Genomic DNA, 25,445 nt, shown 5'->3' with positions numbered 1-25,445 from the left:
TGGAGTCTTTAAGGAATTCTCAAAATTCTTGAAGACTTTATGGCTACTTCTCCTCTTTGGTCAGAGTTACTCTGACAGCAAGAAAGAACTCCTAGGCCTCCAGAAAAGTGCCACACTGCACCCCAATCCAGTTGCAAGACACCATGAAATGTTCTTTAGAGATGACGATTGCAGTTAACCATGTGGATGATTTGTAGCCATTGCTCTGGAATTGCTCAAAAAGAGTGTTGGAGTGATATGCAAGTTTTCCTGGAAGCCACTTCAACACACAGTAACCAGGTAAGTATAGCACTCATGTCTGTTGGGTTAAAACTTAAAATGATGGCATATGAGGAAGTTATTAAGAAGCCTCCAAGCAGAGTCTTCTATCACAGAGTTCTTCTCAGGATATTAAAAATAATAATACAGACAACTGTGGACATCCATATAGGAATCGGCAGGCTTCCTGTTGCTTGTATAAGGTCTCTCTCTGTTCAACTGTTCAGTTTTGAGGCATGGTTATTTATTTCCATTACATAGCCTGACTTGCGATTTAGTGACAAGACAAAGCACATCATAATCTCCTCGAGAAGTGAGGCAACTGTCAGAAGCCAACAGTCTGCATTTCACCACAAGACCTGGAGTCCCTGGCTTAGACGTCCAACAACCCTAAAAATGAGGTACACTGGGAGAAGAATGAAGACGTGCTTACAACAAATAATGGATCAGCACTGGGGAGTAGGAAAGCCCTCTCCTACTGCTGAGGAGATGGGACAACATGTTGCAACAAGTAAGCTTTCACACTGCACTTATGTACACTGAAACAGGAAATGCTTCAGCAGCCCTGGGATAGGAAGAGAAGAGAGCTATGAACCAAAATCAGAAGAGTTGGATTCAACCAATAATTAAGAACAAAACACATTTTCTAAAAAGGAAATTTTTTTGCAGTTTCCAGCGATTTATAAAACATCAACTGAATACTAACAAAGTCTGAACCAAAGGAATGTGCTTTGGAAAACATTAAAATAAAGTGTTCCTATTAATGCAGTATGCCCCTGTTATGGTACTGCGGTTAATATTTTTCACCTGATTTTTCAAATTGCTATAACACTCTTCACCCTCCCCTAGGGTCCATAGGACAAAGCATTAGAAGAGAAGTGCTCCCATGCTGCCAACTTCACTCTGCTCCTTCACAAAGATTTCAAAGTATTGGTAAATGATGGTGACGGCCAACAGGATTCCAGTGCCTGATCCAATTGCCCCAAGGAAATCTGCCAGCACAGAGAGGGCACCAATGCAGAGGCCACCAAACGCAGCTGCTGTCGGAATGTATCTGACGAGAGACACAATAAGAAGAGAGGACCTTTGAGTTAAAATGTCAAGGAGATATGATCACCTACAGGCACAACTACCAGAGATAACTGTTTTTGGAATGAGAGCCTCATTCAGTGGTCACAACATTTCTGAATACAAGGGCTAGAATCAGATACATTTTTTTAAAAAAGATGACAAAACATCTTTTGACAACTGACTGCTATATTTTAGTGTGAGCTTTCATGGACAAGTTCACGTCTTCAGATGGTTATGAAGAACTTGTCCACAAAAGCTCACATTGAAATATAGAAGTTAGTCTTTAAGATGCCAAAATATTTTGTCTTATTTATTTTTTATTTATGTTTTGTTTTTGCCCGACATGCTAGCACAGACTAACACACCTACCTCTTCTAGAATTTTACAAAAAACCTAGAACAGACAGAGTAGCAGAACCCAGAGAATGCTATCTGTGTATTAACATCCTGCCTGGTAAGATCTCAAAACAAATACACTTTATTTATTTATTTATTTATTTATTTATTTATTTATTTATTTATTTATTTATTTATTTATTTATTTATTTATTTATTTATTCATTCATTCATTCATTCATTCATTCATTCATTCATTCCATTTATACCCCACCTATCTGGTCACTATGACCACTCTATATTTTGTGTTGTAAGCCGCCTAAAACATACACACAGTGGTGCCTCGCATAGCGACGATAATTGGTGCAGCAAAAATCGCTGCAAAGCAATTTCGTCACTATTTGATATTAAAAAGCCCATAGGAATGCCTTGAAACCCCTTCAATGCGTTCCTATGGGCTTCAGACTCACAAAAGTGAAAATCCTCCATTTTCGCTGCCCAGTAAGCAAGAAATCCGTCCCAGAAAACAGCGGGTGGCCATTTTTTTATTGGGCGGCCATTTTGGAACCGCCGATCAGCTGTTAAAAAATCATCGCTTTGCGATGATCGGTAAGCGAAACAGGGTACCGGTCATCGCAAAGCGATTGTTCCCCATAGGTAATATATAAAATAGTTTACACAATTAGAAAAAATTTATACAAGATGGAAGGAAATACAAAATAAATCATAGCAGAAAAGGAGGGGAAGAAAATTAGGAATTAACTGGGGGGGGGAGTACACACGCACATAGACATTCACTTCTCTTTCAGGTGCCACACAATGTACACATGCATCTAAAGGAAGCTAGCAGCTGGGAAAAATAGAATTCTAATATAATGCAGGGTCCATGTGTTTCTGTATCACAGAGAAGCTGTTTGAAGCTGATATATACTTAGGAAGCCAAACCTGAGTTCCTCTATCCTCAGGACCACTATGTGAATTCTGGATTTGCTTTTTTTTACGTAGAAGTTAAAAAGCTATGAGAGCTGGAAATGTTTTCTTTCTAAACCATGAAGCAAGGGTTTATTTGAAAATGCAATGCCTGTTCTTATAAAGCTGGACACTCAATGGCATGCAGAAATCCAGAACACTGTAAGAAAGTTTGTCTCTCGAGTCACCATAAAATTGAAAAGGAGCATAGCTCATGATCCCTCGGTACTGAGTTCCAACTCACCTGTTCAGTTCATGAACCATGGAGGTTTCTCTATGACCCCTCATAACCATCTGTTGCTCTTTTAGCTGTTTAGCAACCTGTATTGGCAAAGTAAGAGATTAGAGATACAGGCTTTGGTGAGGTCAGGTAATAACAGCACTTGCTTATGAACAAAGAAGAATGCTCAGTCTTACAAGCCTGAAAATCATTAAAAAACTTATGAAAGTAGAACTATTGAAAATATCTAGTATGTTTCAAACTACCAACATTACTGATTCTTAGTGAGAAGCAAACTGAAAGGGGTACATTGATGCAAAATACGTCTCAATGTGTTGCCATGGAAAGTGCAGCCTCCTTCAGTTAACCTCAACAGAGTGGCTGATATCCTGCTGTGTCCTTCCGGGGTCTTAAAGGTTTTCCTGTGGGAATGGCTGGACAGTAATAGAGCCCACATAAGGAGGTATTTCACACTGCCTTACACAAGCAAAAGCCCCATTTTTCACAATCTCCATCTCCAAAACAGAGACTGCAAAGAGCCATGATGTGGGCAGAGTGTTGTGTTTTACTTGCCAGCGAGCAGGACAAGTCAGGAATTTGCAAGTGGGTGGTGGTGGAGGAATGAATGGCTAACCTTCAAAACCCAGCATATTAAAGACCATCATATTATAGCAGTATTACTTGTGGGTCAAACCCCATTTTGCTCGTTGTATAGCTTTTTATTTCTTTCATCATTAAGAAAACACTGACAGGTATCACCCTTGTCTTGGTTGAAGAGTGAATCAGAGCAGGGAGGGATACTGAGCAAGTGGAGAAGTATGATGCAGTTCATGGTTTGAACAAAGGCCTTCTGAGACCGAAGCACTTATCAAAGATTCAGGTTCAGTCTCTGGCACCTGCAGGTATGCCATGTAAGAACTCATGTAATGTACCCTTTCATAAACTCACCCATTTCACATGTACTGGACTACAAGACCCAGCCAAGCTATACATGTGGATGACGGGACTCATCCAGAGAGGGGGGGGGGCAGGGGAATGACAGCTGGTTTAGACAATACAGATCTCAATGGACTAACAACCTGGTTCAAAGTATAGATACATCCTTTGATCTTTCACAAATCACTTGCTTTCTCTTTACTGTCAACAGCATACCAGACCAAGACTTTTCTAGTAAGCAACGAAGCAGAGGAAACATCAGAGTTTCTAAGACGGACGGTAATTAAGCATCCAGAGATAAGAAATGAATGCTGTTCACTTACATCTTTAGCAGAGGAACCAGAAACTTCAATCCAGGTTTTTGAGAAGAAAGCACAAGAGCCCAACATAAAGACAATATAGACAACTGCATGGACAGGATCTTCCAACACTGAGGAAAACGACTCAGGAGGTGACAAGTAATAACACAGTCCACCCACAGGGTATGAACGAGCAGGACCTCCAGATGATGTATCCTGCAAGGAAAATGCATAGTTTTCAGATACTGGATTAATGTTTAACAGGTACAATGGTGCCCCGCATAGCAACGATAATCCGTGCAGCTAAAATCCTCGCTATACGGATTCGTCGCTATGCAAAATAAAAAAGCCCATAGGAATGCATTAAAACCCGTTTAATGTGTTCCTATGGGCAAAAAAATTACCTTTATGCGAAAATCCTCCATACGGCCACCATTTTCGTTGCCCAGTAAGCGAGGAATGGGCACGAAAACACAGCAGTTGGCCATTTTTTTACCCGGTGGTCATTTTGGAACCGCCGATCAGCTGTTGGGAAAACATCGTTATGCAAAAATTGGTAAGTGAAACAGCTTACCAATCATCACAAAGCGATATTTTCCCATTAGAAACATCGCTATGCGATCGCAAAAAATTGTCACGATGCGAATTTGTTGTTAAACGAGGCACCCGTTAAGCGAGGCACCACTGTATTATGCATCCACGAAGGACTTAATTTATTTTCACTTATGTCTCTAACATTTAGGCATGGTAAGCATAAATCTTGGTATGTGGTAGTTTTCTTATGCAATCTTCCCAATATTAAGAAAACCAATTACAGTGGACCCTCGACTTACAGACGGCTCGACTTACAGACTTTTTGAGTTACAGACTTCTCTGGCTGCAAAATTTAGATTCGACTTGCAGCCGGAGAATCGACCTACAGACCAGAAAAAACCCAAAATGGAACAAAAATAGAATAAAAACCGCTGGCTATGGGATTAATCGGTTTTCAATGCATTGTAGGTCAATGGAGATTCGACCTACAGACTTTTCGACCTGCAGCCACCGTTCCAATACGGATTAATTCCGTAAGTAGAGGGTCCACTGTACAGCTACTAAAAGAAGACACGATCTTAAAGCTAGGAAGGAAACAAACAAAAACAGGGCAAATGCTTAATATAGAGGCCACACAACTTTCCATAGCAAACATTGCATGTGGGCACACCTACAATCCACTTGAGCACATCTATACATGCATCCCAATGAATTCCATGAAGTTAACTCAGGTGTGTAGAGGACTCCAGCCTCAGTCATCTCACAGGTGCCTATGCTATACTTAGCAGACTTATTTTCATGGATGATCTGAAGCAGAAGAGCATATGGCAAGGAAATACTTACAGACCAAGTACCCAGCAGGCTGACCAGCAAGTTGCCACTGAAACGGGCAGAGAGCATCTGCGATATCACATACAAGTTGGACACCAGTGCGGACTGAAGAATGATGGGAATATTGGAAGTGTAGAATAATTTGATTGGATAAGTATTGTACTGGCCTCGGTACCGGGCAGATTTTATAGGGAGGTCCACCCTGAAACCCTGGAGATGACAAAAATGAGAGCTGAGTACAAACATAACACATAATGTCCATTAATAACTGATTTAAGAACAATCACAGAAATGTTCAATAAAATTCTCAAACTGCTTTTTAGAAAGAGAAAGTAACAGTTGCCATATGATGTTCTAGGAAAAAAAAAAGAGCAAGCAAACAGAAACCCTAGCCCAGTGGTTCTTAACCTTGGTTACCCAGGTGTTTTTGAACTGCAACTCCCAGAAACCCCAGCCAGCACAGCTGATGGCGAAGGCTTCTGGGAGTTGCAGTCCAAAAACACCTGAGTAACCCAAGATTAAGAACCACGGCCCTAGCCAGTTTATTTGAATGTAATTAACTCCTAATAACTTTATGAGATATTATCAATACAAATGAAAAACACAAACTGGCGGTCTCACACCTGCAAATGACAGGCATAAGAATAACACACATTTCATCATTTAATATCATATCTCTTGTAAGACACTGAAGGTTCACTGAAGTAGTAACAAGTATGTTCTAACTTCTGATGACAACAAATGTAAACACACAGAACAGACCACCGTTCCCATATAGAATTATAAAAGCCTACCACCCCATGGTTCCACTCACCTGGAAGTAAATGACAACAGCAAAGACAAATATGGTGGCAATCAGGTTCATGAGATTGGGCAGGTTCTGGCGGTAGAAAGCTTCCCTGAGAGCTCTGACTTTATCTGTGCGAGTAGCCAGCAGATGGAAGAGGGCAATGATGGCCCCTTCAAACTCCATGCCTTTAACAAGCAAGCACAGACAAAATCGTCAGTTCCAACTACACTGTGCCCCATTTGTTTGCTTTTTACAAATGAGCACGTAATGCTTATTCCAGATGAGTTTCATGAGCAGTTACTGAAGGTTATTTATTATTTCATATGCTAAAAAGCAAGGTCAAAGGCTAGCAGATGTGAGTGCATCCTCTACACAGAGATGTAACCATGTCACTTCAGTCATGAGGATGCCCACAACTGCACAAAGCTGGCAGAGATCAAGCTGTAGATAAGTACAACTACTGGCTATGTCCATGATTTCAATAATTATTTTCCAAGCCATCCTTTTGGCTGAAGAATGCCAGCGAATTCCCACATAATACACATGAATTACCAAGTAGGAGCCCAAAATGTACACCAGCAAGAGAAATATGGACTAACTGTAGACGAAATATTAAATAAGTGCTTTTGTTCAAGGAGCCAAGAATTCATACCCTCAGAGAAACTATAAGCTGTTGAATGCTGTAACCTGCTTGCTCAGTCCCACTGGCTCTGTCTTTTTACAACTGACATCAAACACACGTTGGCTCCTTGGCAATACCAAGTATGCTCAGTCCTGTTGGCCTTCTTTTCATTTTTATTATTTTTTCGGAATTGTTGTAGATGTTTGAAATACGTCATAGCTCCTTCTTTTTCCTCTGTGCCTCTGTTTTAATTCTTATCCTTTTTGTATGGGGGCAGCAAGTCCTCTGTTAAAGACTACCAAGCATACACCTGTATGTTGTTACCTCGGCCAGTGTTCACTGTAGTTGGGCTGAATGCCTTCCACACAATAGTCTCACAGATGTTAGTGGCAATGAAGAGAGAAATTCCAGAACCAAGGCCATATCCTTTTTGCAGAAGTTCATCCAGAAGAAGAACTATCAGCCCAGCAACAAAAAGCTGCATGAAGAAATCAAAATGATTCATACAAGTGCACACACCCTATCGCTAGTGCTTTCAACCATTAAGCCATTTCAAATCAAGGCAGTCCTTTCGGTGGAGTGTTAATGTTTCAGTGGTGTTTGTCAAGCAACTATTTGACCTCTTGAATTATAACGCTGATTTATTTTTGTGTTGAATACACCACTGAAATGCTCACTACACATCTGTGAATTATATAAACGGTATGGTGTTCCTTGAATGTGAAGACGAAGAGCATCATACAGTGGTGCCTCGCTTGACGGTGATATTCTGTTCCAGGAAAATCACCATTAAGCGAAAACATCGTAAAGCGGAAAAAAAACCCATTGAAACCCCTTCAATGCATTCTAATGGGGTCAAACTCACCGTCCAGTGAAGATCCTCCATAGGGCAGCCGTTTTTTATGCCTCTCTTGCGAGGAATCCGTCCCAGAATACCGCGGGGAACCATTTTGTTTACCCGGCGGCCATTTTGAAACCGCTGATCAACTGTTTTAAAATCATCGTTTTGCAAAGAATCGGTTCCCGAAGCAGGGAACCGATCATTGCAAAGCGAAAAATCCCATTTAGACCATCGTTTTGCGATCACAAAAAGACTGTCGTAATGCGGTTTCATCGTAATGCGGGGCAATAGTAAAGCCAGGCACCACTGTATTAATTTATTCTAAACTCTTTGCTTATGTGGCAGCATTCCTAAGAGAAATTAATGTCATTACATTTTTTTTAAGCTTTCAAAATATTAAAAGCTTTTCCCCTAGTTACTGATCAACTGACTGTGTTTCATTTGATACTGTGCATTATTCTGACAAACTGAACTGCTTGTAACTGTGGCTAGGAATTACTAAACAGACAAATCTGATACAAATAGATAGGTATCTGTGTTAATGTTTATTATGTGTGTTAAGCAATGGTCGTTCTTGCGTCACAGAACTGGCACCAGCTTCTCCATGTGAACAGTGAAGTCAACAAGCTGAAGAAATATATGAATCCCTGTTGGGGTGTGCTCCTTTGTGTACAGTGGTGCCTTGCTTAACGATTGCCTCACTTAACGAGGAAATCGCTGTACAGTTAGGTTTTTGTGATCGCAAAATGATGGCTTAAATGGGGTTTTTCCACTTTGCGATGATCGGTTCCGTGCTCCGGGTACCAATTTTCGCTTTACGACGATCAGCAAACAGCTGATTGTCGGGTTTCGAAATGGCCACCAGCTGAAGAAAATGGCCCCCCGCTGTTTTTAGGAAGGCTTTTTCGTAAGACAGGCACCAGAAAATGGCTGCCGTATGGAGGATCTTCACTGGACGAGCAGGTATTCAGCCCATTGGAACGTATTGAACGGTTTTCAATGCGTTTCAATGTTTTTTTTTAATTTCGTTTGACAATGTTTTCGCTCTACAGCGATTTTGCTGGAACGAATTAACATTGTCAAGCGAGGCACCACTGTACCTAGACTGCAATTCCTGGAATTCTCCAGGAATTGCAGTCCACAAGCCTCTAGTTTTTACTCTCCTAGAGAAGAGCTTTTGAGTTACTTACCTGAACCATCCACTTCTTCTCCCGTTTGCTTCCTGTTACTGACTGTTAAAAAATAAAGATACTCCAGGGAGTCATCATTCTTTTCTTTTGTTTTTTAAGAACAATGACTTCCAAGAAGTATAACGACAGCTTCTGGTTTTTTTAAAAAAACAAATCAACAACAGGAAGCAAAGATCAGAGGAGAAGCCACTAGTTCAGGTAAGTAACTCAAAAGCCCTGTTCTTGGGAGGCTAAACCTACAAGATTTCATTTTGTGGGCTGCAATTCCCGGAACTCTTGAAGGATGCTGGGAAATGGAGTTCAAATACTCAAAAGAGCACACCCCTAATCTCTGTATTCCTAGTTCAGATCCATTGCTATCAACAGACATAATGGATTCTAACCTCGCACAAGTGTCTTGGAGGCTTAGGCACAGACAAGCAGCAACACAGACATTTATGAAATTCAAATTGAATCTGGGACTTAATAGTTTAAATCCAGGGATTAACTGCCATTTGGAGAGAGATGAGACGGATACAGTGGTGCCTCGCTTAGCGATTGCTTCATTTAATGATGTATTCGCTTAACGATGGTTTTTTAAAGAATTTTCCACATCGTTTAACGATATTTCCTATGGGTGATTTTCGCTTCACGATTTCAGGACCATGCTTTGCATAGCGAATGCATTTTGGGTCCCCTGTTTCGCTTAACGATGTCCGTTTTTGCAATTTTAAAAGTGTCTTAAAATGTTCAAAAACTGTTTTAAATGCTTGGAATTGTTAGTGCACCTTCTAAAACGTGTACAAACGTAATTTGGCTTTGTTCTGACTCTTCGTTAATTTTTGGTGAATTCCCCCCCCATTGAAATACATTGAACCCAAGTTTGACAGCTGTCAAACGGGCACTTCAATGCATTCCAATGGGGGAGGAAAAAAATTCACTAAAAATTAACGAAGACTCAGAAACTGTTTTAAATGCTTGGATTCATTAGAGCACCTTGTAAAACGTGTGCAAACTTAGGTTCAATGCATTTCAATGGGGGGGGGGATTCACCAAAATTAACAAAGAGTCAGAACAAAGCCAAATTACGTTTGCACACATTTTACAAGGTGCTCTAACAAATCCAAGCATTTAAAACAGTTTCTGAGTCTTCGTTAATTTTTGGTGAATTTTTTTTCTCCCCCATTGGAATGCATTGAAGTGCCGTTTGACAGCTGTCAAACTTGGGTTCAATGCATTTCAATGGGGGGGGGAATTCACCAAAAATTAACAAAGAACAAAGCCAAATTAAGTTTGCACACGTTTTAGAAGGTGCACTAATGATTCCAAGCATTTAAAACAGTTTTTGAACATTTTAAGACACTTTTAAAATTGCAAAAATGGACATCGCAAAACCATTGAAATGCATTGAATAGGCTTCAATGCATTCCAATGGGGAAACATTGTATCGCTTAGCGATGTTTCCTATGGCGATTTTCGCTTAAGGACGGCAATCAGTTCCTATTGGAACGGATTATCCGGTTTTCAATGCATGTCTATGGGAAAACGTGTTTCGCTTAGTGATGTTTTCCCATAGCGATTTTTTTTTTGAACCAATTAAAATCGTTAAGCGAGGCACCACTGTATTTCTAAATTCCAATTACAACAAGCCATGTCCACATTTCATGAAGCCAAAAACATTTCTCCGGTTTTCTGAAGACCATTATAACATGACAATTCCTATACTGTGTCAGGCCAAATGTTCATTCAGTCCAGAAATTCTCCAATGCAATGCTCAGCAACCACACATTCTGGGAACCATTCTAAATTAGAGAAGAATGGTGTCAATTTATCCTCTCTTTAGACCTAATATCAATGAAACAAAGGTACATTGTTGTGAAAGTTTGCAACCCCTGCAGGTGTGACCTTCATAAGTTTCTCTCTATCATTTATCATTTAGGAGAGAGCTAGGTACTGCAAACATGCACTATAGCATACTGTATTTCACTACCACACTGAATCTTGTCACTCAATACTACACCAGCTGAAGCTTCTGAGTTGCCCAATAATGGAGCCTCAGCATGACTGGCAAGAGCAATGCAGACTCAATTAAACTCCTGCTAAGTTAGGTAGGAGGAAAGTAGTTTGCCAGACAACTCTGGTTTCCATCTCATAAGACACAAGTGTCCACACAAGCTTCTGTTCAGTTTAGGCTTCTATAAGCCCCACAGATCAACTCAGTGGACAGTGCAATATAAAAAAAGTTACCTGAATGGTGATGAGCAGGCAGATTCCTGCTCCCATTTCTGATGGGTCGCCGTACATTCCTGTCATTACATAAACGATAGATTGGCCAATTGTGATAATCATGCCAAACACTGGTAAACGAAGCAAGAAGGGAGGGGGGGGGGAAGAGAGCTGAATTAACACAGACTCCAAATCCACTGTCAGTAACTGCATTGCTATTACACAGCCTGGCATGCAAGATTTTTAACATCTCCTACTTACATTTCTGTGCCCCATTGAAGAGAGCTCTGTCTTTTGGTGTATCCCCAACTTCAATTATTTTGGCACCAGCTAGCAATTGCATGATGAGTCCAGAAGTGACAATGGGAGAAATGCCCAGCTCCATCAACGTGCCTGTGGGCAAAAGAAATCAGCATGATATACCAGACAGACTGTGGAGGAAAAAACCATAAAAAGAAAAAGCTTTACTACCATTCCTTCCCATCAAGTCTTTGCCCCCCCCCAAAAAAATTTTGATCTGAAGGAGGAGAAAACATCAGATTTGCAACTAAAGCTCAATACCATATACTCTTTTGAGTGATACATCACTCTCCTGCATCTTCATATCATGATCATTTTACGGGTGGCTAATCTAGAAATGGATGGAGACAGCAGCCCTGAAATTAAAAGGCGCCTTCTTCTTGGGAGGAAAGCGATGACAAATCTTGACAGCATCTTGAAAAGCAGAGACATCACCTTGCCAACAAAAGTCCGAATAGTCAAAGCTATGGTTTTTCCTGTCGTGATGTATGGAAGTGAGAGCTGGACCATAAAGAAAGCAGACCGCCGAAGAATTGATGCCTTTGAATTGTGGTGCTGGAGGAGGCTCTTGAGAATCCCCTGGACTGCAAGGAGAACAAACCTATCAGTTCTAAAGGAAATCAACCCTGAGTGCTCACTGGAAGGACAGATCCTGAAGCTGAGGCTCCAGTACTTTGGCCATCTCATGAGAAGAAAAGAGTCATTGGAAAAAACCTTGATGTTAGGAAGGTGTGATGGCAAGAGGAGAAGGGGACGACCGAGGATGAGATGGCTGGACAGTGTCTGCGAAGCAACCAACATGAACCTGACACAACTCCGGGAGGCAGTAGAAGACAGGAGGGCCTGGCGTGCTCTGGTCCATGGGGTCACGAAGAGTCGGACACGACTAAACGACTAAACACACAAACACAATCTAGAAATGACGTGGTGGTGCTGTGGGCTAAACTGCAGAAGCCTGTGCTGCAGGGTCAGAAGACCAGCAGTCGTAAGATTGAATCCATGAGATGGAGTGAGTGCCCCTCACTTGTCCCAGCTCCCGCCAACCTAGCGGTTTGAAAGCATGCAAATGAAAGTAGATAAATAGGGACCACCTCGGTGGGAAGGTAACAGTGTTCCGTGTCTAAGTTGCACTGGCCATGTGACCATGAAAGATTGTCTTCGGACAAACGCTGGCTCTATGGCTTGGAAACGGGGATAAGCACCGTCCCCTAGAATCGAACACGACTGGACAAAAATTGTCAAGGGGAACCTTTACCTTTACCTAATCTAGAAATGTGGACCAAAAGTGGCACAGAAACGTAAGCCTCACCATCTCAATCTTCAGAAGCAATTTTTCTGACATTACAGTGAACTGATGCAGCTTTTTAAACAAGAAAAAACCTATCCTACAAAGAGGTCAATACTTTTTACAAGTATACAGGGATGCTTGCAAAGTACCTTGAACAAGTGAAATCCATGTTTCACATGTGTCAATTTAGAGATCAATAACTGAATAAATTAAAAAATAGATAACATGGGATTGCGGATTTAGACAGAACACTAAGAGGAACATAACCGGTACATTTTTGTTGTTTAGTCATTAAGTCATGTCCGACTCTTTGTGACCCCATGGACCAGAGCATGCCAGACCCTCCTGCCTTCTACTGCCTCCCGGAGTTGGGTCAAATTCATGTTGGTAGCTCCAATGACACTGTCCAACCATCTTGTCCTCTGTCGTCCCCTTTTCCTCTTGCCTTCACACTTTCCCAACATGAGGGTCTTTTCACTGTCCTTCCAGTGAGCACCCAGGGTTGATTTCCTTCAGAATGGATAGGTTTGTTCTCTTTGCAGTCCAGGGGACTCTCAAGATCCTCCTTCAGCACCACAATTCAAAAGTAACAATTCTTTGGTGGTCAGCTTTCTTTATGGTCCAGCTCTCACTTCCAAACATCGCTACTGGAAAAACCATAGCTTTGACTATGCGGACCTTTGTCAGCAAGGTGATGTCTCTGCTTTTTAAGATGTTGTCTAGGTTTTTCTTTGCACGAAGTGTTCCTTTAACATCTCCAATTTTGGGGACCGTTACATTACAAATGGTATAAACAAAAGCTTCATTTTAGAAACATTCCATATTCGAGTAAAATGACTTACATTAATAAATCATTTTAAGGATTAGAGATAACACAGTTGAACTGCTTCAAAAGACCTGAGATGTCCAAAATACTACCATATTCTCACTTTTGTAGTACAGCATCACCCTAGTCACATAACACCAAAAGTCAAATAATCTAAAATTCCATCTTTCAGATGCAATGCTGAAGGTCCAATTTAGCCAAGGTTCTGCATGCATAAGCCTCACTTGATTACAACATCATAACTCTTCTACCCGAGGTCAGTGGAACATCAGAATGCTTAACTCAGGAAAATGAATATGAGCCAACTGATTTTGCTACGCAGTATTCAACTACCCTGTTTTCCCGAAAATAAGACAGGGTCTTATATTAATTTTTGCTCCAAAAATGCATTAGGGCTTATTTTCAGGGGATGTTTTATTTTTTTTCATGTACAACAATCAACATTTATTCAAATACAGTCATGTCATCTTCTGGTTGCTGCACAATGGTGGAGGGTGGGATTTCACTTAACTAGGGTTTATTTTCAGGTTAGGTCTTATTTCTAGGGAAACAGGGTATGAAACCCTATAACAGACAGAACTATTTGCCAAGGGGGGCAGGGGAATGTTTACCTCTGTTTGAAGCCAGAATTACTCTCATCCAGTAGAAAGGATCTGCTGAGTCTGATGACATGATACCAAATAGGGGGATCTGAATTTAAAAGACATGAGATTGTGAGATTAACACAGTCAAAGCTTGTACCTCATCTTTGCTTTGAAAGGAAGGATTTAAAGAATGTCATGACCATACCTGGCAGCAAACCAAAAAGATGAAGAGGGTGATAGCAGTCCATAGCACCTTTTCTTTGAACTGGATCTGCATTCAAGAGTACAAGTATTGTCATTGTCACAGAGTTTAGGCTAGACCAAAATATTTAATAGCTATGAACAAATTCCATCATTGCCCTCCTTCCCCTAGTAGCTCCCCAAAACTGCAGCAAATGCTACACAGAACGGGGTAGGTCATGCACAGGGTGATGCAATTTTTAGCAAAATATCACTGTATTTCCATTTTAGCAAATGGCTTCTGTAATAACACTTGAACTTAAGGGCTGAACTGTCAGTTGTGCAAAGCTACCATGTCATGACTAGACTGACTGATGAAATAGAAAACCTAAAATAACTCCAGCTGTAACAGGGGTCTGAAGGATTAATTAATCGAAAGTGGACTGAGGCCCCTTCTAGAGCTAAAGATCTGCACATATAGATATCTCCAACCAACATTCACAAATCATCTTAGCCATTTCATAATAAAGGCAAGTTTGTCAAAGAGGGGGTTCCCTGGTCTCCTCTGTACCATTATCTGGTGACACAGGGGCTACAAGTGTGAGGAGCAGGAAGAGAAAATATCTTCCTAGAAGTTTCTTCCACTAGTACAATGTTGGATACTGCCTTTTGGTAATAAGTCCAGGAAAGGGGGGAAAAGCAAACAAACCAGGATGGAATCTAAGCTAAGAGAGAACATGACAGTAAACACAGTAACAAAAATATGTTTTTCCTTACAGTTATCTTTTGGTAGGTACTGGCCATATACAGAGATACTAACATTATGAACACAGGGAATGCCTATTGTTACATACAGCACTGATGTTACCTGTCTGTCATGGGTTTGGAGGGAAAGTTCCATCCTATGGGGAGTGGAAGGCGGGACATCAGGAGGAGGGGCTGTACTGTATAAATATGTGATGCCTGGGTGGTGAAGCACACACACACTAAAGAGATGCTGAGAGACACTGGGTTGTGACGAAGCAGCAGCTGGGAAGAAGAAGCTGTTGTGGAGTCGGTGTGTCAGACAGGGTACTACTGTGTGTCAGAGTACCAACCTGATAGGTTCAGGTGTCTGTTGGTTAGCCAGAACTGATGGGTTCAGGGTCTGTGCTTTAAGTTAAAGGTTCTAGGTGAACCAAACTGTATGCTTGTGTGTGTGAGAATAAGCCACGTTACTTTATTTATTCACCTGATTGTTTATTTTTCCCTGTGTGTATTTAAAATAAACCTTATTCTTTTTATTGTTTAAAAATCCATCCCTGGTCTGTGTGACTTCTTAAAGGGAATGGTTGGTGGCAGCTTAGTGTAACTGTGTGACAGATCCCAGTAGGTCTGGGTTTGTCACATTGATTGGTGTCCAGCGTGTGGGATACGACTGGTCCAGTTGTCCAGCGGTCCAGCAAAGCCTTGGCAAGTGTGCCCAGAGCAAGGGGGGTCTAGTCAGGGACAGTCTGAGGCGCGTAGGTAATCTTCTAGGTGTACCTCACGGGGAGGTGCGCTAGTAGAAGAACGTGCCAACTGGGGAGACTTAGATTAAGGTGCTCTGAGGCAGCCTGATTTTGGCGGGAAAACGCTGAGGCAAAACTGCGTAGCAACAGCGAGCTAGCTTGCCAGCTGAGAGGCCCAGCAGAGGGGGGTAGGCTCTGACTCGATACTGTTGCAAGTAGTGCTGAAGAACAGCAGCAATCTCTAGGGAGAGCTGGTTCTGAGGCAAAAAGGAAAAAAGTGGTCGTTTTATTTTGAGGCTTGACTTTTTAAAGCAGCCTGTTCTGAGGGGGGATTATGCCCTTGACTCGAAGCCAGATGGCCGACATGAGTGAAGTGAAAGACCCCCAGATTGACCAAGGTTCTGAGGATGAATTTGGCTCAGTGCAAGGTGACAGCACAGGAGAACAGAACCCAGAACTTAGAAAATTGCTCATAGCCCAACAGCATGAACTGAGGATGAGGCAATTTGAAGTGGAGGAAAGGGAAAGGGAAAGAGAAGAAAGGGAAAGAGAGAAACAGCGGCAATTTGAAATGGAGGAAAGGGAAAGAGAGAGACAGAGACAATTTGAATTGGCATTGGAGAGAGAGAAAATGGCGTTTGAATTAAAAAAACTGGAACTGATGAACCAGAACAATAATAATAATAGGGATTCTGAGGGAGGCCAACTGTCTAAAGCTGACCTGAAGAAATTCCCTGTGTACCACAAGGGAGATTGTCCTGAGGTGTTCTTTTCCTTAGTGGAAAGAGCGTTTGTGGACTTCTCAGTGAGGGAAACTGAGAAGATGACCATCATGCGATCTTTAATCAGTGGTAGCCTGGCTGAGGTTTATGCCGAGATGCCTGAGGAACTGATGAAAGATTTTGCAGAGTTTAAAAAACTGGTGTTTGCCAGACATGGGATAAATGCAGAGCAGCTGAGACAAAGATTCAGGTCCCTAACCAAGAAGCCAGAACAGACTTTTACCCAAGTGGGGGCCCAATTGGTGAGGCTGCTTGAGAAATGGCTATCGCAGGAGGGGACAGAGACCTATGAGCAGCTTAAAGATTTGATAGCACTGGAACAGTTCTATTCAGTCCTGCATGGGGAATTGAAATTCCAGGTGAGGGAAAGGAAACCGAAAACTGTGGCAGCAGCCGCAGAGATCGCGGATTTTATTTCCCAAATAAGAAAGCCCTTGGGTGAGGGGAAATCTGTAGGTAAACACAAAGAAACGTACAGCAAGTACTCTCAGGGACCAGGGAAAAGCCAGCAAGGGGGAGGGGCCCATGGTGAAGGGAAGCCCTCAGACATGAAACTAAGACCTCAGAATTTGGAGGGAAAACCCAAACAAGAGGAGAGAGAATCAAAATACACCCGGAAATGTTATTTCTGTCAAGGAAAGGGTCATCTAATCTCAGAGTGTGAGAAATTAAAGCAGCTAAAAGGAATGGTGCCTCAGGAGTCTAGTGGGACCAAGCCAAAAGCTGTGTTCTGTGTCCAGAAAGAGCAAGGCTCAGTGTCACAGAGGGAGCCTGTTGCCATGGCTACTCAGTCTGGAACAGCTACCTATGCTGATCAGGCTGAGGAAAATGGTCCTCTTGTGGAGGTAAAGCGCTGCTTGCTGATAAAAACAGATTCTCAGTTGTTTGAGACAGCAGGGGTGGACGTAGGAATACTTGACCGTCAGTATAGGGGGCTGCGGGACACTTGTTCCCAGGTAACCCTGTGCCATCCAGATATCATCCCTAGGGAGTTTATAATCCCAAATGAGAGCATGAAGGTAGCAGGGATTGAGGGGCAGGTAATCTCTCTGCCAGTAGCAGAGGTACCTGTCAACTTTCAAGGCTGGAGGGGAGATTGGCGGATAGCGATTTCATCAACTCTGCCAGCAGCCGTGCTCGTGGGAAATGACCTGGCTGAACATGTGAAACGGGTGCTAGTGATTACACGCTCACAAGCCACCACAGGGACAGTTCAGGGGGGTAATGATGAGCCAGAGGCGGAAGCAGAGGGGAGTTCAGAAGCTGTGGTGGAAACCTTAACCACAGACAGCAGATTTGGACAGGAGCAAAAGGCAGACGCCACTCTCCAAAAGTGTTTTGAACAGGTGACTGACGCCCAGCTAACACCTGAAACCCCAGTGAGATTTCTGGAGAAAAAGGGGATTTTATATAGAGAGACCTTGAGGAATATCTCAAACGGGGGAGATGGGATCAGAAGTCAGCTGGTGGTACCTGAAAAGTATCGCCCCATGATCTTACAAAGGGGTCACTCTGACATGTTTGCTGCACACTTAGGGGTGAAAGGGCCCCTTGATTTGATCAAACAAATTTGGGAGCAGATCACCCAGGATGACCCACAAGACGTTGTGACTTACATAGACACCTTGATGAATGACCTAAGGAGAAATCTAGAGCTGGCAGCAGAAAACCTGCAAGCTCAGAAGGTCAGACAGAAAACATGGTATGACCACAAAGCTAGAGAGAGGCACTTTGACCCAGGGGAGGAAGTGCTTTGGCTTAGGCCCTGCAGAGAGAACAAACTGCAGCTCAAATGGGCAGGACCATATAGGGTCATTTCCAAGATGTCAGACCTGAACTACCTAATAGAGCAGGAGGAGAACCAAGCAAGGAGGGTGGTTCATGTGAATGCCCTAAAACCCTACTACAGAGGGGAACAGAGGGTTTTATTCGCGATAAAAGCAGCTGAGAGTGAGGAAGCGGAGTTACCCTTCTGGGAGGGTAGAGGGGAAGTAAAATACAACCCAGAGGAGGTAAAGATCAGTCCTGCACTCACCCAAGACCAGCAGCAAGAACTAAAAATGCTGCTTAGTAAATATCAGCAGGTGTTTTCCAACAAGCCGGGGATAGTGAAGGGAGTGATGCATCGGATCCACACAGGGGATGCACCCCCGCAGGCAGTATCCCCATACCGAGTAACGGGACCCTATAGGGACAAGGTGCGGAAGGAGCTGGACGAGATGCTGAGGGAGAACATAATCGTCCCCTCTTCTAGTCCTTGGTCCTCTCCGATAGTCCTTGTGGACAAGCCTGATGGGAGCATTAGGTTTTGTGTTGATTACAGGAAATTAAACCGTGTAACCACTCCTGATGCCTACCCAATGCCCAGGCTAGACAACCTGATTGAAACCATAGGGGGTTGTCGGTTCATCTCATCATTGGACCTGGTAAAGGGATATTGGCAATTAAGAATTGATCCCAGGGATCAAGAAAAAACTGCCTTTTGCAGCCCTTTTGGTCTCTATGAGTTTCGAGTCCTGAGCTTTGGTCTCAGAAATGCACCAGCCACATTCCAAAGGCTGATGGACCAGACCTTGGCAGGGCTCAGTGACTTTACAGTGGCCTACATTGACGACATAGGGATCTTCAGTAATACCTGGGAAGATCACCTGATACACCTGGAGTTAGTGCTGCAGAGGTTAAGTGCAGCAGGGCTAACAGTAAAGGCCAGCAAGTGTCAGCTGGGTAGCCCAGAAATAAAATACTTGGGTCACATGGTAGGGGGAGGAGTGATAAAACCCCTGGAGGCCAAAATAGAAGCTGTTCGTGATTGGCCTAGACCCAACACCAAGAAAAAAGTCAAATCATTTCTTGGGTTGGTGGGCTACTACAGAAAGTTCATCCCGAGGTTTAGCGAGATTGCGGCTCCGCTGACCGATCTGACGAGGAAGAAGGCTGATGACCGCATCCCGTGGACCAGCGACTGTGAGGCGGCGTTCCAGAGGTTGAAGGAGGCGTTAATCAACTATCCTGTCCTGCGTGCTCCAGACTTCGACCGGGAGTTCATCATCTACACCGATGCGTCTAACAGCGGGGTAGGAGCAGTTCTGTGCCAGGAGGATGAGAATGGTGACCAGCATCCAGTGTCCTACCTGAGTAGGAAACTTCAAAAAGGTGAGAGACATTTGGCAACCGTGGAGAAGGAGTGTTTGGCCATAGTCTACGCGATCCAGAAGGCCAAGCCTTACATCTGGGGAAGACATTTTATTCTGTGTACAGACCATTCACCATTGCAATGGTTAAAGACAATGAAAACCCACAATAGCAAACTTATGAGGTGGGCTTTAAACCTACAGGACTATGACTTTGAAGTGAAGGTGGTCAGAGGGTCAGTGAACTGTGTTGCTGACGCCTTATCAAGAAGACCTGAAGAATGAAGACGGCGAAAGAACATGGACTATGTGTATATAATGCTGATAAAAAGTAAAATGTACCTGGTTTTGAATTTGGTTTGTATTAATAAAGGTAAATTGATGTACTGTATATGGTAAAATGTTTAAATGCATATTTACTATGGTTAACTTGGAGTGTAAGTATGAGTAAGTATAATATGGTATGTATAACTGTTGTTGTGTATTTTACCCAGGTTGTTTTTTGGTGAAAAGCACCTTAGCTTTCCCCCTACAAAACAACTTTTAAAGAGGGGAGGTGTTACATACAGCACTGATGTTACCTGTCTGTCATGGGTTTGGAGGGAAAGTTCCATCCTATGGGGAGTGGAAGGCGGGACATCAGGAGGAGGGGCTGTACTGTATAAATATGTGATGCCTGGGTGGTGAAGCACACACACACTAAAGAGATGCTGAGAGACACTGGGTTGTGACGAAGCAGCAGCTGGGAAGAAGAAGCTGTTGTGGAGTCGGTGTGTCAGACAGGGTACTACTGTGTGTCAGAGTACCAACCTGATAGGTTCAGGTGTCTGTTGGTTAGCCAGAACTGATGGGTTCAGGGTCTGTGCTTTAAGTTAAAGGTTCTAGGTGAACCAAACTGTATGCTTGTGTGTGTGAGAATAAGCCACGTTACTTTATTTATTCACCTGATTGTTTATTTTTCCCTGTGTGTATTTAAAATAAACCTTATTCTTTTTATTGTTTAAAAATCCATCCCTGGTCTGTGTGACTTCTTAAAGGGAATGGTTGGTGGCAGCTTAGTGTAACTGTGTGGCAGATCCCCCTTGTCAAAGAGGGGGTTCCCTGGTCTCCTCTGTACCATTATCTGGTGACACAGGGGCTACAAGTGTGAGGAGCAGGAAGAGAAAATATCTTCCTAGAAGTTTCTTCCACTAGTACAATGTTGGATACTGCCTTTTGGTAATAAGTCCAGGAAAGGGGGGAAAAGCAAACAAACCAGGATGGAATCTAAGCTAAGAGAGAACATGACAGTAAACACAGTAACAAAAATATGTTTTTCCTTACAGTTATCTTTTGGTAGGTACTGGCCATATACAGAGATACTAACATTATGAACACAGGGAATGCCTATAAATTCACCTAACTGGAAATAATATATGTGTGCTGGAGGCATAAGCAATACCTGAACTGATACAAATAACACATGGTGATATATAACAATACAACAAACAGTATCCAACAGATGTTTATCAATCTTTCACCACTAGCCTGGGAATGAGTGCCACTGGAAACTACCGTCCTTGTCTCAGGAAGAATATCCTGGCAAGAGGGAGAGCAGCCTGGCCCCATCCATCAGCCAGGGCAGAACAACTGCAAAGAGTATGTTTCCCACTCCTTTGCCAGACAGGACACTTGACTCCCTCCTTCAGTAATTCTTAAGACTGCAGAAGTGAGAGGGAAGGGCACTTTAGCCTCTACCGCTTCTCCACTGCCTTTTCTTTGTATACTGTCCTTCAGTTTACACATTTATTTTCTTAAGCCTAAGAGCAAGGCCTATGTCTCTCTCTCTCTCTCTCTCTCTCTCTCTCTCTCTCTCTCTCTCTCTCTCTGTGTGTGTGTGTGTGTGTGTGTGTGTGTGTGCACATAAAACTATCTAACTAATTTGAATTGCTTTGGGAGACACTAACTTAAAAAAACTGGATAAATGAATAACTCCCAAAAAGTTTTTTTGCCAAAAAGTAACTCTTGAGAAGGATCATACCTTCCTTTCTGGCTTCTGGATCTCAGGCAGGATAACACAGAAGGGCTTGATTACTTCAAGGAATTTAACTGTGAAGAAAGTTATGGATTTCTTTAAGAAAAAGAATAAAATACATCAACAGACATATTCACTAATAGCAAAGTCATCAAGTGTAGAATATACACTTAGAAAATACATATAAGCTGAAAAGACATGAGTTCAAAAGACATACATTCACTCTGGTGGCTGGAGTAGAAAAACAATAAGCAACTTCCTTTAACTGCCTATGCTAATACTCAGTACTGATACAGAAATAATTCAATCCTGTTAATCTTCAGGAGTCAGATAGATCAGTTTTTTTCTTGAAGAGAAATAATATCATCGAAACAGCTATAGGCTCCAAACTAAATGGATGCCAGCAAGTTCTGAAGTCAAAGGCACTTAAAATACTCTCAAGAAAACTATGTCTATGAGAAGAGTGGCATATTTAAATCATATGTGTTAACGTTTATTTCTCAGAGAGCAGCGAAGAATGACTTTGAAGGGATATAAACACTGCTGGTGCCAACATTACTATGAAACGTGACCAGTATAAGAATTGCAACATCTCTTCCAGGTCAGTCAAACAATTCTATATTACTGCTATAATATTTGCACTTTTCCTAGGCATATTGCTAAGTTCTGTTTAGTCTTGTCCTAGAAACAGAATATGGAATCAGGAAGGACAGCAAAAAAACACTGGCAGTTAATAAGGGGAAAAAACTGACCAAAAGTCCATTAAAACTGCACGAGAATACTTTTGAACAATTAAATATATTTCAGTATTGTGCAAAAGGAATGAATTATGATATTAATCCGCATGAAAAGCATGGTCTAAAAATGTTTCATAAATACCGCCCCCCTTATCATAGCAAAACCAAACTGTAGAACTCTCGATAAAAAGTATGGGGGTGACCAGTGCCTTCTCCACTAACAGAACATACATTTCATAACATAAAACATACATTTCATAAATCAGTGCTCTCTTCTTAAAGAATTCAGGAGAGGCCATGACTAAAAGACAGGAGACCTTACGTTTAAAAAATCCTAACAGATGGCGCGCCTTTCCTGGTAGCCTCTTTGTCTCTTAAGTGACAAACCATTCAGTATACCCGACACCAGCAAGGAGAAGGAAATTACCTCCAAAATGTATATTCATTTTCACATAAGGAAAATGCTTAGATACAATTATTTCCAAGCCATCTGAAGCCAGAGGTTTGCTCCCAAACAACGTATTTTATTGCACTTCTCCCGACTGGACCCTGTCCAGTCAGTTGCAGGTGTGTTTTTTTTTATATAATAAACGGCCAAGACAGCAAACTAAAAGAGGCACCAATTCAAACCCATTTTCTCAGCAAACCCACCTCTCTTGTGTAAGGTGAGAATGACAAGGACACAGAATTATTCTGGGCAGCTGTCAGGACCACAAGGAACACGCACAGGCCCACTCTAAACACTTGCGATCCCGCCACGTACGTGTTGCTATTATTACCGAGAGATCCACTTTTAAACAAATCCACCACTCCAGGGGGGCTTTCCCCCACCACCACCAAAGACAACCCCGGGGTTCCTGGCATGATCCCCACAAAGGCCCCTCCACCACCTCGTGATCTCACAAGAGCAGCTTTCTAGGGGGTCCATCATGAAGCGCCCCAGCCACGCCAGGCCCTCCAGCCCAGGATCCTGCCGCTTTCACCCACCCCCGGCCCTTCTTCCTCGTTTTCAGGACATCCCCGACCCTCCCCCTCCAAGCCGCCATTTCGCTTTTCCCAGCCCCTGAAACCAGGCGAGTCTCCTTGCCTGAGCCGCCCGCCTCACGCCCACCGGGAGAAAGGCTCTCCCCGCTTCTCTCGACCCCCTTAACGGAACAACCCCACACACATACACACACACCGCCTTCCCCGCCCAACCGCACCGCTCACGGATACTTACTCCCCATCTCGGCCGCTCTCGACACGGAAAAGGGAAGGACCCAGCCGTCGCGCCGACTTCAACCCCTTTCTCAGAGAGCGACACGTCAGTTGATTGAGCCTCCTCGGCCCCCTTCCGCTTCCTGCCACGCACTGGGCCCGGCGGACAGGCCCGGCCAGGAACGCAGGCGCAGTAGCATGTCTTCGCTCGCTAATGGCGCGTGGTCCTCTGGTGGGACTACAATTCCCAGAACTACCTCGGCGGGGTGGTGGTGGGTGGAATCAAAATTCCAGCTTGGAGCTACAGTAAGCGTTCGCGGGCACGTCATGTTCCTGTACGTGACCGAGGGAATCCTAAAAAATGCCTCTCCTGTGTTTGGGCGGCGGAGGAAGGACATGTTTCTTTTTCTAGTCCCCAGGACGGAGGTGCTCAGGCTGTGGGTTGTCGGTGATCCGAAGAGAAGCAACGTCGTCTTCCTCGGCATTGCCCTTTTGTGCTTCCGCCATTAATAAACAAATCAAAAAAAGGTCCCATGAAACAGAAATGGGAAAGAGCGCGTTGATTTAGTCGTTAGTGTGTTTGAAATCTCATGTGCTGATATTGAAAAGGGAGATGTTTTTCACAAGTTAATATTAAATGGGCGGTTATTTACGTAATTAAACTCGGAATATAGGTGAAAAAATGTCATTCATGATTTTACTTCTCACAGTCTTGTCAGCTAGTTTCCGGAGCAAATCCAGAATTCTAAATAAGTATATGTTTGTTACTTAAATGAAATTTAAATAAATGTTTATTTAGTATTATTGGTCAGAAACCTATTGCTTATCTATGCTGGCACAATTTCAGTCCTGGACATCAAAACAGCCACTTGACGCTGTTCACCTTTTTTCACCTTTTTTCTTCACCTTTTTTCTTGTCATATGCCGGCTGTGTGGCTCGGTTGCACCAGGAACAGAAGTGGTAATTCCTCAGAACGGATGGCAGTTCATTCCTGTGCTTCATTCTGTTGTCCTTATGCTGGCACAAGTGAGCAGTACAACTCTTGACCCATTTATGCCCCACTCTCCTCCCCACTTTATCCTAAAAACAACCCTGTGAGGATGGTCAGGCTGAGAGGGTGTGCCTCAGTCATACCGAGTGAGTTTCATGGGTCTCTGGAGACTTGCACTTGGATCACCTGAAATAGGTGAGTTCTGTAGCTTCTGGGCAATCTGTGAAAATTAAGCAAAAGGGCCACCATAACATTAGTACTGAAATCTGGAGAAATGTGAATGCTCAAACTTTGTCCTTTTTCATTACCAAGTATCCGGTTTAATTCACAGTTTAATCGGACTGTTTTGTTATGTCATATCACTGCATGGAGGCAGAGCCTCTTTAATAAATATAAATTTTTTTTCAAGAACTGCAGCCAAAATTTAATATGAACACCAAACCAATGTATTCAAACATTTAAATAAATAGGGAATACAAGGGATATTTGGAACAACTTGTCTTCTCTCTTCCAAATAGAAGTGTGCCTTTTAAGGGTGCCCAGTAGCCAGGCCCTTCCTCTGGAAATTCATTCTGCTGCTGTCCACCCCCTTTCTGTTTTTCTTGTTTAGCAGAGATTCTGCAGCAACTGTTTATGGTCAACCTTTGTGGATTTTACATTGTATTACTACTGTATATTGTTCCTGCATAGCCTCTTCAAATTTGCAGATGTAAATAATTTGATTTATTTTGCAAAAAGCACTGAGTTCTACCCTCTTAAAGTGGTTCTACATTTTTGGTACCTCTGCAAACCCTGTGGTTCCCTTGAGCATGCTGATACATCC

The 25,445-nt window shown here is 42.8% G+C and overlaps 2 protein-coding genes across 2 annotated transcripts in view; one reads left to right on the top strand and one right to left on the bottom strand.

Moving 5' to 3' along the window:
- LOC144586942 (uncharacterized) overlaps positions 1 to 25,445 on the top strand; it is a 269,494-nt gene that overhangs the window by 45,736 nt on the left and 198,313 nt on the right. The gene's annotated exons all lie outside the window — the stretch shown is intronic.
- On the bottom strand, positions 901 to 23,820 carry SEC61A1 (SEC61 translocon subunit alpha 1). The gene is made up of 12 exons (XM_020811509.3): positions 23,653 to 23,820; positions 21,703 to 21,770; positions 14,305 to 14,370; positions 14,127 to 14,205; positions 11,363 to 11,494; positions 11,123 to 11,232; positions 7,190 to 7,343; positions 6,268 to 6,428; positions 5,466 to 5,663; positions 4,113 to 4,304; positions 2,878 to 2,954; positions 901 to 1,312 (listed from the first exon to the last, which is right to left on the bottom strand). The coding sequence occupies exons 1-12, from the start codon at positions 23,657 to 23,659 to the stop codon at positions 1,126 to 1,128; spliced, it is 1,431 nt and encodes a 476-aa protein (XP_020667168.1). The 5' UTR covers positions 23,660 to 23,820; the 3' UTR covers positions 901 to 1,125.

Source organism: Pogona vitticeps, chromosome 2 (genome assembly GCF_051106095.1).
Source record: "Pogona vitticeps strain Pit_001003342236 chromosome 2, PviZW2.1, whole genome shotgun sequence".
NCBI lineage: Eukaryota > Metazoa > Chordata > Lepidosauria > Squamata > Agamidae > Pogona > Pogona vitticeps.
The sequence above is the reverse complement of the archived record's forward strand: the minus strand, read 5'-3'. Positions and strand labels throughout refer to the sequence as shown.